This window comes from Paralichthys olivaceus, chromosome 13, assembly GCF_024713975.1.
Source record: "Paralichthys olivaceus isolate ysfri-2021 chromosome 13, ASM2471397v2, whole genome shotgun sequence".
Taxonomy (NCBI): domain Eukaryota; kingdom Metazoa; phylum Chordata; class Actinopteri; order Pleuronectiformes; family Paralichthyidae; genus Paralichthys; species Paralichthys olivaceus.
Window position 1 is genome coordinate 7,524,523 of NC_091105.1, and position 14,460 is coordinate 7,538,982.

General features: G+C 39.6%; 3 protein-coding genes across 7 annotated transcripts; 2 read left to right on the forward strand and 1 right to left on the reverse strand.

Annotated features, from left to right (window-relative positions):
* The first annotated feature begins 22 nt into the window (after positions 1-22).
* Positions 23-4,721, forward strand: tlr21 (toll-like receptor 21). Its single transcript, XM_020092932.2, has 3 exons — positions 23-111; positions 686-807; positions 1,223-4,721. Exon 3 carries the CDS (start codon positions 1,342-1,344, stop codon positions 4,261-4,263), a length of 2,922 nt encoding a protein of 973 aa, XP_019948491.2. The 5' UTR covers positions 23-111; positions 686-807; positions 1,223-1,341; the 3' UTR covers positions 4,264-4,721.
* prr19 (proline rich 19) lies at positions 4,718-8,822 on the reverse strand. 2 transcript variants are annotated; one of them, XM_020092973.2, is made up of 4 exons: positions 8,741-8,822; positions 6,389-7,628; positions 5,577-5,701; positions 4,718-5,456 (listed from the first exon to the last, which is right to left on the reverse strand). In XM_020092973.2, exons 1-4 carry the CDS (start codon positions 8,753-8,755, stop codon positions 4,836-4,838), a joined length of 2,001 nt encoding a protein of 666 aa, XP_019948532.2. In that variant the 5' UTR covers positions 8,756-8,822; the 3' UTR covers positions 4,718-4,835. The 2 variants fall into 2 exon arrangements, with proteins under 2 accessions (XP_019948532.2, XP_019948534.2); XM_020092975.2 differs by lacking the exon at positions 8,741-8,822 and adding an exon at positions 8,469-8,610.
* Positions 8,823-9,469: 647 nt separating this feature from the next.
* On the forward strand, positions 9,470-13,859 carry pafah1b3 (platelet-activating factor acetylhydrolase, isoform Ib, gamma subunit). Of its 4 annotated transcripts, none has more exons than XM_020093118.2 (6): positions 9,471-9,633; positions 9,791-9,913; positions 11,334-11,423; positions 11,539-11,655; positions 11,822-11,944; positions 12,505-13,859. In XM_020093118.2, exons 2-6 carry the CDS (start codon positions 9,833-9,835, stop codon positions 12,763-12,765), a joined length of 672 nt encoding a protein of 223 aa, XP_019948677.1. In that variant the 5' UTR covers positions 9,471-9,633; positions 9,791-9,832; the 3' UTR covers positions 12,766-13,859. The 4 variants fall into 4 exon arrangements, with proteins under 4 accessions (XP_069393434.1, XP_019948677.1, XP_069393433.1 ...); XM_020093119.2 differs by having other exon boundaries at positions 9,479-9,633; positions 9,788-9,913; XM_069537333.1 differs by lacking the exon at positions 9,791-9,913 and having other exon boundaries at positions 9,470-9,633.
* The last annotated feature ends 601 nt before the right edge of the window (positions 13,860-14,460 follow it).

The following is a 14,460-nucleotide window of genomic DNA, read 5'->3' on the forward strand; positions in this document are numbered from 1 at the left end:
TTTTTTTGTTGCTGTGACTGAATATGAAAAAAGAAGGAGGAGTTGCACCCGCCTTCCTCATTCTGACTTCATGCAATTCTAAAATGGTCATAGTGGAATGAAGCTGAACAGGTAAGACGCAAAACACTACGTTCAAGTGTATTATTTTTGGTACATATTCTTTGTATTTTAATTTAATTTCAATGTTTTTATTTTCTATTTCCAATTTTAACGCCTATTTTATCTCTTTCTCATTCAGACCTAATCTGCTGCTGTAAGAGTATAATTTGTCCAGTGTGAGATCAATAGTTATTTTATTAATTTTGAATACAGTAAGATATTTGGTGATTATTTTTCTCATCAAGCCAAAGTGATACAATTATGTCAAAGATTTTATGAGGATGACTTGATGTTGTTTCTTTAACAACTGCTAGCTTTTGGACAAAACACACATAATTTAAAAAGGTTACATTTTAAATGTAGGGGAGAATGTTTAGGACAGAAATTGTTTATTATAATGTTTATCCAACTATCAACCATTTCACAGCATGTTTTTAACAGTGTGACATGTGAAATCGAATTGTGGTGAGATACATGTCTGGAGGAGTAGAGGGAACTCGAGAGCAGAGAGAAAAGGGATATGAAAATGCTAAAGAAGAACTGAGTTAACTTTTGTACTGTCGATTTCTCTGGAAACATCCCCCAGTTGGTGTGATCCCAGGCGAGGACTGCAGCTGATTTAAGAAACCTGGTGACAGCGGAGTTCGGTTCTGGTGAGATGCAGTAACATCACTAATTGGACGTGCAGTGCAGACCATCATAAAAAGGGTATTTGCATTTTACTTTTTCTTCTATCAGATTTATAATGTTTTCAGACTTTAAATTATTTTCTTCTTTCAAATAATTGTTTGAGATACAAACAGCATGAAATGCATGAAATGATATATCGTCAGCATTAGGAGCACTTTACAATTCTAACACCAACCTATTAAGACCTATAACATTTTAGAGAAGATATCCATCTCCTGTAAAAGGTACAGGACAACAAGATTAACATGTGCAGTATGAATGGTGATATATACATGACATATAAGATTGTGGTAGCAGGTCTGTATAAGGATTTTCCTGCTTAGAAAGCAAGAATGTTTGTGTAAAGGTCGCTTAAATTTGCCTGGTTTGAAAATGTAATCTTAATTCCCTTATACAACAGGACATGATGTGTTGTTTCGTCCTCTATCCTCAGATTCCTGTGCCACGATCAACGAATGAACGACCCAGAGGTCTTTTCCACATATTCAAACAAACCAAATCTAAAGAGACCAGCGATTTGAAAGGCCTTTCTCTGGACTGCAACAAGAAAAAATGTCCCGTCTAACTTATCAGTTCTTGTCAGTTGCCCTTATTCTTGGTGCTGCTCAACTCATCAGAAGTTACAGCTATGACAACTGCATTGAAAAACCGTACTCAAAGGGAAAAATCTTCAACTGCATCCATCGAAAGGGAAACCTATCTGCTATTATAAGTGATCTGCCGTCATCTGTCACCAATCTCACCATCTCACTTGATCCAGTAGTGCACATTCTCAACTACAGCTTTGATCATCTAACTGAACTTCAGAACCTCAGATTAGATCATAACCTCTTGAGGAGCATCGATCAATTTGCTTTCCATAACTTGCATCAACTTCACTCCCTAAATTTGTCTTTTAACAACATATCCCAGCTGAACCCTAGAGCGTTTCGGGGGCTTCACAACCTCACCTTTCTCTCTCTGACCCACAATAAATTAAAGCAGCTTCCTGAGAGAATTTTCTCTACCAATCTCAATCTAACCAAGTTAATCATGAGGGACAACCTTCTGACAAATTTCTCTGGGATTGTCGAGTCTGTGTCACATCTGACGAATCTAAAGACACTAGACCTTTGCATTAACAGTTTGACCTCCCTTAGCCACTCAAATGTGTCACTACCCACATCCCTCACTGTTTTGTATTTGTGTAGAAATAATTTGTCCACGTTAGGATGTGAGAGTTCATTTCTCAGGTTCATTAACGTTCTAGACTTGTCGAACAATTCTATGCTCCAAACGATGGCTTTTCAAGGAGTGAATTTGAAACGTGTGAACTATTTGCGTTTGCGTTCAACGAGTGTCAAGGTAGTGGAGTTTTTAAACATCAGTAACATTGATGCAAGACGGGTTGATTTCTCTGGCACAGGTCTACAAAATGACAGCCTGCTCACAGAGCTATGCAGATTGTTAAAAAGAAAAGTGGAACAGATAAAAGATTTGCAGCTGGGTTTTAATGGGATTACGACTCTTACCAGCTACACACTGTACTATTGTCCTCAGATCACAAGGTCTCTGGATCTATCCCGCAATCGCCTGCACAAAAGCACAAATTGCCTTACATTCCTCCATAGACATACACAGATAAAGAGCCTAACTATGGAGCATAACCTTCTCACCTCCCTCCAATCCTGTAACAATACAAACAATGTACATTTCAAAGATCTAGAATCACTGAGCTATCGTTACAACCGCATCCTCTCAGTGAATGCTTTAGCTTTCTATCATTTACCAAATATCAAGACGCTACTCCTTAACATAAACACAATTGCTTTTCTCCATCAGAAGGCTCTCACAGGGCTGAGAAGGCTTGAGGAACTCCGCTTGGACAACAACCTCTTAACGGATTTGTTCAAGGATAACTTTAAAGATAATGTCAATCTGAAAATCCTTAACCTACGCAACAATCGTATTTCTGTCATCTTCAAAGAGACCTTCTGTACGCTCAGCAACCTGACTACATTGGACCTTGGAGGTAATAAGATCGCTGATATACGGCCGTCAGGTTTTGATGGACTAATAAGTCTGTCCAAACTCTATCTAGATGGAAACAACCTCAAACACATTGACACGTCCCTGTATCATATATTTCAAGATACACTCACAGTGCTGGATCTACAAAATAATCAGTTTAGTTTTCTCACTGAAACTACGGAGTCACCATTTAAGAATCTCATCAAACTCAGTGATCTGAAGTTGGACAGGCAGCGGCCTTATGGCATGACTATTTTACCCCATGCTTATTTCCGTGGCCTCCACTCATTGAGATCACTGTATCTCACCAACAATAATCTCAATAATCTTGCCCCTGATGCGTTTGATGATCTGAAAGGCTTGCGTTTCCTCAACCTGGAGAGCTGCTGCGTCGGGGTGGTAAAACTGCAACCAGGAATCTTCAAAAATCTGAGAAATTTGACCAAATTGATTGTAGAAAATATGGGCATTCAGAACTTCTCAAAGGAGGTTTTTGGGAATCTTACACAGTTACACGTGTTGCAGATGAACCGCAATGTGATGCAGAGTATTCCTGTTGATGCACTTCAAAGTCTACCTAAACTCAACTACCTTGACATACGTAGTATTCCTTTAAGCTGCACCTGCAAGAACAGCTTGCTGCAAAACTGGCTACAAAATAACTCAAATGTCCAGATAGTCTATCTCCACAGTCTGAAATGCCAGAATGAACCATCAATTAAATTCTACAACTTTGATACTAAAGTTTGCTACATAGATCTAGGTGAGTACCTGTTCTTGAGCACAGCAGCTGTGGTCTTCCTGTTAACAGTCTCTCCTTTACTTTATGTAAAACTCTATTGGAAATTTAAGTACAGCTACTATGTTTTCCGTTCCTGGTTTAGTGAGCAGTGGCGCAGACTCAGGGAGAAGGAGGAAAACTGCAAATATGATGCATTTATTTCCTACAATTCCTCTGATGAACAGTGGGTCATGGATCAGTTAGTGCCTAACCTGGAGGGAAATGGATCATCTTTTAAACTTTGCCTACATCACAGGGACTTTGAACTGGGCCGTGACATCGTGGACAACATTGTCTCTGCTGTTTACAGCAGCCGGAAAACTATTTGTGTGGTGAGCAGGAATTTCCTACAAAGTGAGTGGTGTTCTCTGGAAATCCAGCTCGCCAGCTACCGACTCTTCGATGAGCACCGAGATGTTCTTCTGCTCGTGTTTCTGGAGCCGATCTCTGAGAGGCAGTTGTCGTCCTATCACCGCATGAGGAAAGTCATGCTAAAAAAGACTTATCTGCAGTGGCCGGGCTCAAACTGCACTGATCCAATGCAGGCCCAAGAACTGTTCTGGAACCAGCTACGTAGGGGGATGAGAATGGAGAGCAGGCTCGAAACAGAAGACAGCACCAGAAGTGATGATGAAATGGATCATTTAGAGACATCTGATGAGAACTATTACTTGCTACCTTAAAAAAAAAAAAATTAAGTGATAAACCCTTCAGCATTTTAAACGAATAATTAAACTGCTGTAGGGAAAGGGTCATGTAAATATCTGAATGTACAGTGTGATGCATTGTATGATCAACAAAAACATAATTTATATGAAAATGAATCAGCATTCATTTAATATCTGGTGATCAGAATTTTTATTTTATTTTGTATATTTGATGTTTGGCATTCCTCTATTGTACAATTGCACAATGTGTTTCTTGCATCTTAATGCAGCCCACACACAAAAAGAATAACTGACTAACTATTATAATAGCACAGCCTTTGCAAAACATATTCCTCTGTACAGAATTTCCCATTATAGCACGTGTTAATTAAAGTGTGTTCTGTAAATTAAAACAATGCTCTAGAGATACAGACTCCTAATTGTGTTTTTCTTTATCTGTTAAACAAGACAAATTAATAAAAGAGGAAACTTGACATATCAGCTATTGTTTTTACTTTTTATGCTAAAAATGCCACCACACAAACAAACAAATATTTTCAACATCTGTGAAAAAGACAAACTTTTTTTTAGATGCATTTGACGACACATCAGTACAGTTTCATAGGTGGGAAGGACCAGTGCTCAGGGCTTGGTAAAGAAGAAAGGTGAGGTGCTGGGCCTCTTTCAAGCATGTGAGATGGGGGGTAGTGGATCATGTCTGTGTGGTAGGAGCTGAGGGGGGGGCAAGTTAAAGCGGGACTGAAAGTCTGGAAACGGCTGCTCGGATTAGGATGGTGAATTTGGGAGGAGAAGGAAGAAGTGAAACAAAATCTGTCCGTTTTAAACGGGTCTTGGGGAAAGCGCATTGGCTCAGCTGAGTGTCTATCTGCCAGCTGTGTTTGACAATGAAAGAGGGGCTGAGTGTCGTTATACTGAGGCCCACAGCTCTTCTCTCTAAATGCTCCTGTGTGGTTACTTAAGCTGTTGTCAAAGGAATCAAAAATTATGGACTCTTTGCATCTAGTCCTGTTGAGACTGACATCCCATTGCTGAGATGCTGAGGCTTTGTCTCCCCAGCATGAGGTGGGAGAGGATGTGAACAAATAATCACCTACTGCAGTTCCAGAGGACTCAACGTTCATGCGGAACTGAGGACAGGAACCAAGTCTGACGATATCACCCAAAAGCCTGGAGGAAGTATCCACAGGCCTCGTCAATGAGACAGCAGTCTAGAAATAACACCAGAGAGCATTTTATTCCAAACAATGTCTGATAATTATAAAATACAGGATAACAGCTGGGGCATATGTGAATTGAATTTAAATTCGAGAGGGGCAGTGTAGACATACCGATTTCAGGCTCTGCTGTGGCTGCAGACTGGACTTCATTTTAAAATGCTTGCTTCTCATTTCTCTCAAAGCTGTGGTGTCAGAACATGTCGGACCAACAGCATCGGCTTGAAATGCTGATACATCTAAACAGAAAAGATGGCACAACTGAAAAACTTGTACGCAGTGCCCAACAGTGCTTTAAGAAATTGACTCACTGAACTCTGAACTGAACTGAACGTCTTAAAACTTAAACTCAGATGATTCAGTACATGTCACTGCAATGTGAAGAAAATGTAAAGAAAAGGCTTCAAGCTAGTTAACATGATCATTAATGTTAAAAATTAAAAAAATGCTTTGGCTTTAAGGGAAAAAATCATGTTTGTCAGACCTAAAACGAAGCAGATAAACAGCAAAACCGGTAGAATATGTATATGTATACCTCCTCACTGTGCTTGCACAATGCATAATGAATGTATTGATGTATATTTAACTTTAGTAATATTGCTATCAATTAAAATTGTATTGCAATAATAGGTATTGTTTTATTACCCAGTCCTCTGCAATATGGACATTTATGACAGTACAATCTCTAAATCAATATTGAGGTAAAAAGATGCAATCCATATTCTAACAGCACAGAGTAAGTTTGTTCAGTAATGTTGGGAAAATGTATCTGGTTTCTGTTGACGAGAACTGGGAACCACAATATCTCAACATAAGAATTTTGTGAGTGGATGATATTATATGATAAAGTTATCACATTAAAAAAACAATCTTAACAAATCACAATATTTGAGAAATCTAAAGCCGTTTAGTATTTCACTGCTTACCTGTAGACGAGAGCTCATTTTCATAAGTCATGGTTGGCTCCAGGTCATGATCCTGCACTCTGCTTGTGAGATCAGTGCCAAAGTGGAGGCGTCGCTGCTGAAAGAGAAGGTTCTCCTGAAGCTGGGGTCCATGCCTCTCCCTCAGAGCCTTCAGCAGCACCTCCCTGCTCTCTGCGAGCAGGTTTCTGCTCCTCAGACGTGGAAACTGCAGACAGTCACACAAACGTGCTCCTATTGCGGAGACAGACTTTGATATAAAGTCAGGATCTCGTCTTCTGTGCTCTGTGTGAAAGCTGTCAGTCGTGGGTGAGCTGAAGAGCTGAGGTGGACTTGGGCTGAGATGACGAGCGTGTTGAGAAGGAGGCTCCTGGTTTTTTGGAGTAGAAATCACTTTCTTCTTTACCGTCTCATATGATGTCTTCACAATGTCTCTGTCAACAGTGGGAGTTAGACGAAACTCTTGGTCCTTCTCATGTATGACAGGGTTGACCTTCTTTATAACATCAGAGGAGCTGTTCTTGGATGAGAAGATGCTTCTACAGCTTTCAGATGAAAGATCAAGTTGTTGCTGTGGTCTCTGCCCAGGTGTAATATCTGATTCATGAAGGATTTGCTTCTCTTTTTCCTGGCAATCAACACGTGTCTTTGCAGCACGGTCTTCTTTCTTCTCAGATGGCACAACCTCATCAGTGCCGGCTTCTGACAAACCATTACTGGAGAATGGAGAGGGAATGAGAGGTGTCAAAGATGGATGGTTTTCTTGTGCTTTCTGTCCACCTCTCTCCAACCTCTCCTGTTGGCTTAACAAGCGTTGAATGTCAATAGACTTCACTTCGTGGTTGAAGAGGCCGTGGTGTCCTATCAGGCGGCTGTTCGTGATGATGCTGGGTTCCTGTGTGGTGGAAACGACCTTTGAAAATGGCCCATCTCTTCTTGAGTTACAGCTACCATGACAAAAGTTTGGGAAATGTGCCGTGCCATTACTGCTGTGGCGATGGCAGTGATGGGGATGTGATTTCGTCTTTGAGGCCTCTGTCCCCGCACCTCTCATCTGACTCCGCTCCTTGCGAGTTTTCAGTCGTTTCGTTTTCGGCTGCCCATCGGTCCTGCAACGGTTTAAACATTTGCAGTCTGCAGGGAATCTGTTCACTGAGCAACAGCTTTTATATGTTGTCTCTGATGACTTCTTTTCTTTGGTTGATGAATCCCTGACACACATATGGCTCATGTTCACTTGATTCTGTGAAAACATAAAGGCAATTAGTAATTTGTAAGGAAATACGATGCAGAGATAAGAGAGAGCTGATTCAATTCTACAAGACGGTGGGTGTGAGCCATAGACTGTATATAAACATTGGACACTAACTATCCAGAGTCTGCTCAGTAGCAATCAGGGGATTAGCCAAGTCCCACTGATACATGCACTCAACCAATTTTGAGTCAGCCTCAGTTGTCAATCATGATGTTTCACCCCATTTTTATACCATCATGTAATACATACACTTGAAGATACAGTGTGAAGATACAGTGTGCTAGCAACTACTGAAAATGACAGAAACCATCTTTGAGAAAAAACTTTTTAGTTTGGCCCATGTCCCATCCACTCACATGCAGTAGGTAGGATTTATGATTGCAATGCTCTGGCTTCACTTACTGGGGGCAATCAGGCATCCATCTTTACATCAACTATAATCTGAGCCGGTCTCTCCCCTCTCCATTGACACACAGTTTATCTACTTGCCAAAGGAGCAGCTAAAACCACAATAGTATTTCAAATGCAAGATGTTGATCTGGACAATATTTAAAAATTAAAGTGGAAGATATTCTTTTTTTTAGCCATTAATCAACAATTTTAAGGCATCTGAAATTTCAATAAACTAACGTCATAAATAAAAAAACTGTTAACTACGAGAATGGTGATATAGTTGGATGATAGCACAACACATCAGAAGATTCACGGACACGTCTCCAGGTTTCATCTTACTGACCCAGAGTTTTTACATTATAACTTAACTGAGAATCATCCGGTGTCTACTTAGGCGAAGCACTTGTAAACAAACACGTACAAGTCAAGTCTCACCTTGTTTACAGGTCAAGTTAAATCAGTATCCATCGACCCAGTGGGAAAACTGTGTCTGCAGCTCCAGACGTTAGGTTTCAGGTCATGTGTTAGCCAATTAGCTCGTTAGCTCGTTAGCCAACAGGTGGCGATAACCTCAACCAGCAGGTGCATTTGAACGTGGAGCTCACGCCTGTGTGAAGTCACAGTAGACAGAGTAACTTCACCGGCTCCAGACACGTGGGATATCAGACAGAATCACTAGTATACAAATATTTGTACACGCTACTTACTGAAATTACCCGCATTCTCTCTTAGGCGTAAATGTGTCGTTACTTGGCAACATGCAGCGGACAGCGTTGCCAGATTGGGCCGACAGGGGGCAGCACGATCTGTCATAGATATATATCTATATATATATTTTTTTTAATCAATTATTATTATTATGTCAATTATTTTCTATATTGTGGGGACTTTAAGCACAATGTGCGTACTTAAACCTTTTTTTTAAATATTTGTATTCTTTGTCTACCTCATTCTGAATTCCCTGTTACTGTAACAACTGAATTTCCCAGGTGTGTGGATCAATAAAGTTTGATAATATAATATAATAATATAAACACATGCTGTGTCTTAATACATTTACAGAAGTGGGTTAAAACAAATGTAAGCAAAAAAAAAGGGTAAAGTGTTAAACAATAAATCACAACTGGCAGGCCAATTAAAAGTAGTTGCCAAATTATGCGGAAAAAACATCCAACCTGGCAACACGGGCCGCGGACGTCTCTGCGCAGCACCGTCTCCCACCAACCAGAGGGACGAGTCCACTTTCACAGGCGAGGGGGTGAGATCGTCTCATTCTTTATCTCCTCTTTCACTCCAGTAACTCTTGACTCATCATTTATTCGCCTCATATGTAATGAAAGTCATTTTAAAACTCGAAATGATAATCAAATGCCGCATAGCAGTAAAGTACACGAATACATATTTAATGCTGACAATACGCGACCATTGGTACACGCAGCTGTAGTAAAGATTACTTCCTGAAACTGAACTTGGGGTTGACGCGGATATTTTTGATTTAATGGCAGCAGATTTCCATTGATATCTCTGAAAGCAGCCGCTGTGTGAAGCTGTGTTTTGCACCATTGGGAATTGAACATCTGTATCAGCCAGTGTTTGACGGGTAATTTTCTGTCACACCTCATCTGTCTTGTGTTTCTGCGAGGAGGAGGCTAGCTGGCTAACCGCGGCTAACCACCCTCCATAGATTCAGCTGCACAGGATATTTGATTCATCGGTTGTGTTTCCGTTCCCCCCCCCCCCAAAAAAAAACCAAGTAGCACAACCCCACCGTGACCGCTGAGCAAGTGTAGCGTCCAGTCATGAGTGCAGAAGACCCAAACCCAGCCGCCACACCCACTCCCTGTGAGGACATCCAGGGAGATGGACGATGGATGTCTCTGGTGTGTGAACTCCTCCTTGTTATCCTGAAGGTTTCTGGGACTTGTCCCCCCTGGTTTTACTCCGCTAGTTTACACCTTGATGACTGAATATTTGAGTTTTAAGAAAGGTGTCATAGCTGATAATGATCCGAGGCAGACACATTGTGCTGCATGTTGCTCAGGGCAATAAAACAATATCAGTAATGATCACATTATAAATATCATCAATAGCGTGTTTAACGAAGGTTCAGTATATCTATGTATTGCTTATGCATTGTGCAAGTACAGTGAGGAGGTAGAAGACACAATTGATTAACCTCATATTTGTTAAATGTTTTGCTTAATTGTTTGAAGAGTGTAAAACCACAACCATCACTCAGGAGGAAAAAAAACAGTCTGTAACTGATTTAACTTTAAATAAATACGTGGAATTTATTTTGATAGGTATTGACTGATGTGAAAAGTTTAATCTTGATCACACATCGTCCAGCTCTTAACGTTGCTTTCATAATAACAGCCAGCATATCCTTAAGTTGTTCAAATCAGGCCATAAAACAAAGCAGATTAATAATTCATTGGTTGCCATTTTATTTTATATGTGAAATAACTGTATTGTAGAGCTGCAACAGTATCTTTGGCTTTTAAACTGTTGGTCAGTTAAGATTTTTACAAACATTATTTTCTGCTCTGTGAAACTGTTTGGGGGGATTTCTTAAATTTGTTCCCCTAGTTCAATCAATTCATCAAAACAATCAGCATATGAATTAGTAATGAAACTAATTGTTAGCTCCAGCCCTTCTGTATAGTTAAAGTTTGTATTTTGTAATTTGTCACATTGAAAAATACCTCAGTACTAATAGAATGTATAATATGCAGTATAATATGCTTTAATATTTAATCCTCCCATAAAATATCTTATCCTTTATTCAGGCAAATACTTTCAGATTTTCCTCTCTAAGTAATGTACAGCATTATGTTTCGGATTTTTGTCTCTATATTTCATATGAAAATGGTTTAAAATGTTATTTTTAAAACTACAAACAAATATTTATTTTTTCATTATGGATTCATCTGTATATAATTTATAATATGTAAGCAAATGGTTCTAAATGAATATTAGACTCTCCTATAGGCCAAATGAGATGCAGTCAGTTTGCTTGTTCAACCATCAGTTCAATACCCAGAGTGAGTTTCTTATGTAATATGACACGTTGAAGCTGGAAAAGGCATCATTGTAATTTTTGCATAAAGAAAAGGCTAAACTATTAATCTATTTCCATAATAGTTGCTGCTTACTTTTTTATTGATTTACTTATTGATTAATCATTGGCGCTCTGTCAACTGTAATAATACCTTTAAAAGTAGCCTCTGATTTTGCATTTATTGGGTCATTAGAAGAAGAAAAGTCTTAATATATGTTTTTCCCTTTTTCTCTTTGCAGCACAACCGCTTTGTGAGCGACAGTAAAGACAAAGAACCTGATGTCCTGTTTGTTGGAGACTCTCTTGTCCAGCTCATGCACCAGTTTGGGGTAAAACATAAACCACATTTGTATACGTGTCTTTTCAGTATGCTGTTTGACACCTTGTGATGTTCTCATAAACACATATGCACACTGTCTAATTGTGGACATGGTTTGCCTGCAGATATGGAGGCAGCTGTTCTCTCCTCTCCATGCCCTAAATTTCGGGGTGGGTGGTGATGCAACACAACATGTGCTCTGGAGACTGAGCAATGGCGAACTGGATAACATCAGCCCAAAGGTCCAAAACACTGCAAAAAAATAGAAAGCATGATCACGCTTATTTATTCACACAATAGGCACATTGTGCTCAAGTTTGTGCTGAGATTCTAATTCCAGGTACACTGACCCCAAGCTATCAATGACATCTGCTTAGTCACACAATCTTTCCTCTTTTGTTGTTGCAGGTTGTAGTGCTGTGGGTAGGCACCAACAACCATGGTCACACCCCTGAACAGATCTGTGAAGGCATCATGGCTATCATCCAAGTCATCAAGAACAAGCTCCCCCATGCCCACACGCTTGTGCTTGTAAGTTTTCTCTGATACCAAAAGTGTTAATCTACTTATCTGCATGTCTGTTGATGATAACTAAAGTTCATGTAACCGTCCAACTGCACAGTTTTACTCTCATCTCTGTTGTCTGAGTTGAAGTAAACTGGCTTGGATGCATTGCAGTTTTCTGTCTTCAAGCCATACCCACATGGCCATGTATAACTTAGAACTTAAGAGCTCTTTTACAGCTCTATACTTATCCAAACAGTGTGATATACTCAATATAACAAATAACAGGAACCAAGACACATACATTTTCAGTTCCGTAGTTCTTCCCATCTGACCAAATTAGCAGGTGTGATGATTAGACACAGAGTGACCCAGATGCGTTTTTTTCAAGGTATTTCTTCATTTTGTAGCACTATAGACACAATCTAAAGTTTATATACACCAAAAACAAAGATTTCTTCATCATTTTTACAAAATTTACATTCCGTTGGAAACAGTTTGATATTGGGACTTTTTATTGTAAAAAATATTACAAAAAAGGTCAGGGAGCATTGCATTTACAATACATACCTACTTTTGTTTTCCAGGGATTGCTGCCCAGGGGTAAATTGCCAAACCCCCTGCGGGAGCGAAATGCCAAAGTGAACATGCTGGTGCAGGAGGCCGTATCGACCCTCCCCCACGCCTCTTTCCTCGACGTCAACCCCGGCTTTGTCCACTCCAATGGTAGCATTTCCCACCAGGACATGTACGACTACCTTCACTTGACTCCCCAGGGCTACCAGGCCGTGTGTCAACCCCTGCACGCTCATATTAAATCCATGCTAGATAAACCTGCTGAGAATTGAGCCGCCAGTGCACCTGCTTACACTACCACAGTGGTCCTCCTCCCTGTTCCCAGAGAGCATCGCAACCATCAGTCAGTTATTAAGGGCTAAGAGCTGCACACACTATTTGTGTAAGTCCTCTCCAAGGCCAGGGTTGGTGACCACTGTTAGAGGTAATGGGACCATTAAGTTTTTGGTGTCTGTGATACAGTCAAAAATTAAATGTACTGTGCTATAGAGAGAAAAAGTCCTGCCTCTATTCCCGGTAAGCATCTGTTCCACTAGCTTTTTGTTTCAAAAGTGTTTTTCATCAAAAAGTTTATTTAATTTCTTTGCCACATGACACAAGGGGAACTTTTTGCATTAACCATAGAGATCAGAGTGTTTATGAATAAAGGCTTTAAAAAGATGCAGCAACTTAAACATGCTGTCGGTCAAAAATTAATTCTGCACCTTTTTAACTTTTATTTGTAACTTCATGCTCTCTCCAGCTACAGCTGTCCTCTATCAAAGCAGCTTGATGTACCTGGACTTTTTAGAAGAAATCTTCTATTGCAAAATATACTGTCAGAGTGAGGTTACTGGCACATTATTTGAGAAAGGCTGTGAGACTGTAGCACTTGAGGTTCCATGAAATCTGATAAACAAATTGACATGATACAAGAAATGCCCTGTTTAAGAAATCACATTAATTTGTCTTTTGGTATTCTCAGTTTCACTAAGTTTAATGAATTCAGTTTACTTGTCAATAGCTTTATTTGCTCTTGTTGTGATGCCTTATGTCTTTTTGTACATGTTAAGTTGAATGACCAAATGTTTTTCACTGCCCGTTACTGCCTATTTGCGTTTCACGTCACGTTATTTCATTATTGTACCTTTGCTTTACCCGTTGTGATAGTGACAGATTTTGTTGTGAAAGGCTGTTTGAGTAGCTTGTGAAGTCACATTTATACACCTATAGTTGCTTGTGCTTCAGGTGCAGTCCTCTCTGAAATGTAATGTCCCATTAGGTAATCTGAAAGGCTTTACTTCACACTACAATGCTTCTGAATTATGCCCCAGGGTGGCTGATTGTGTAAGTGATAGAAAATGCATTAAACATGAAGACCAAATGATTTAAGTTTCCCTTGACTGATTGATCAGATCTGCGTTTTGATGTTGATTCATCATCACCGAAGCGCTGCTGCTTTTTTAGACCACTAGATTCATCTGTAGTACATATACACACAAGAGATTTACTGTTTTTGGTTGATATCATACTTAATATTCAGTTTGTATTTAGTATCATCAGTTTATATGTAATCATAATAATGATTATTTATCCCGTCCTGCTCCTGTGTATCTGGGTCACTTAGGAAAGGAAAGAGAGATCCTGCCTTTATTTCCAGTTTGCAAGACGCAGTGACAAACATGGAAAATGTGAGTTACCTATAGTCCTTTAATTTAAGAAAGTATATGAACCAGTCACAAGCAATATCACTGATAAAAAGTCTTGCATCCAGTGCATTCTCCTTATTTAAACTGAAAGCAGATATAAATCATGGATTTTTACATGTTTTAGACAGAAAACTAATCGTATTTTTTTTATTGTGCCAGATGAAAACGTTTAAGAATCTGAGAAAGTGCTGCTTGTTTACCAAATGAAGGACGGTGAAAAGAGCATGAAGATGAGTCTCTGTGTCCCCATATGAACAACACTATGAAGCCCTTCCTATA

Coding starts and splice junctions, on each gene's coding strand:
- tlr21 (XM_020092932.2), top strand. CDS start 1,342: ATGTCCCGTCTAACTTATCAGTTCTTGTCAGTTGCCCTTATTCTTGGT.
- prr19 (XM_020092973.2), bottom strand. Junction 5,702..6,388: donor AAATGAGCTCTCGTCTACAG/GTAAGCAGTGAA, acceptor TTTTCTGTTTAG/ATGTATCAGCATTTCAAGCC. Junction 5,457..5,576: donor CACAGCAGAGCCTGAAATCG/GTATGTCTACAC, acceptor TGTTATTTCTAG/ACTGCTGTCTCATTGACGAG.
- pafah1b3 (XM_069537332.1), top strand. CDS start 9,833: ATGAGTGCAGAAGACCCAAACCCAGCCGCCACACCCACTCCCTGTGAG. Junction 9,914..11,333: donor ATGGACGATGGATGTCTCTG/GTGTGTGAACTC, acceptor TTCTCTTTGCAG/CACAACCGCTTTGTGAGCGA. Junction 11,656..11,821: donor TGGATAACATCAGCCCAAAG/GTCCAAAACACT, acceptor TTGTTGTTGCAG/GTTGTAGTGCTGTGGGTAGG.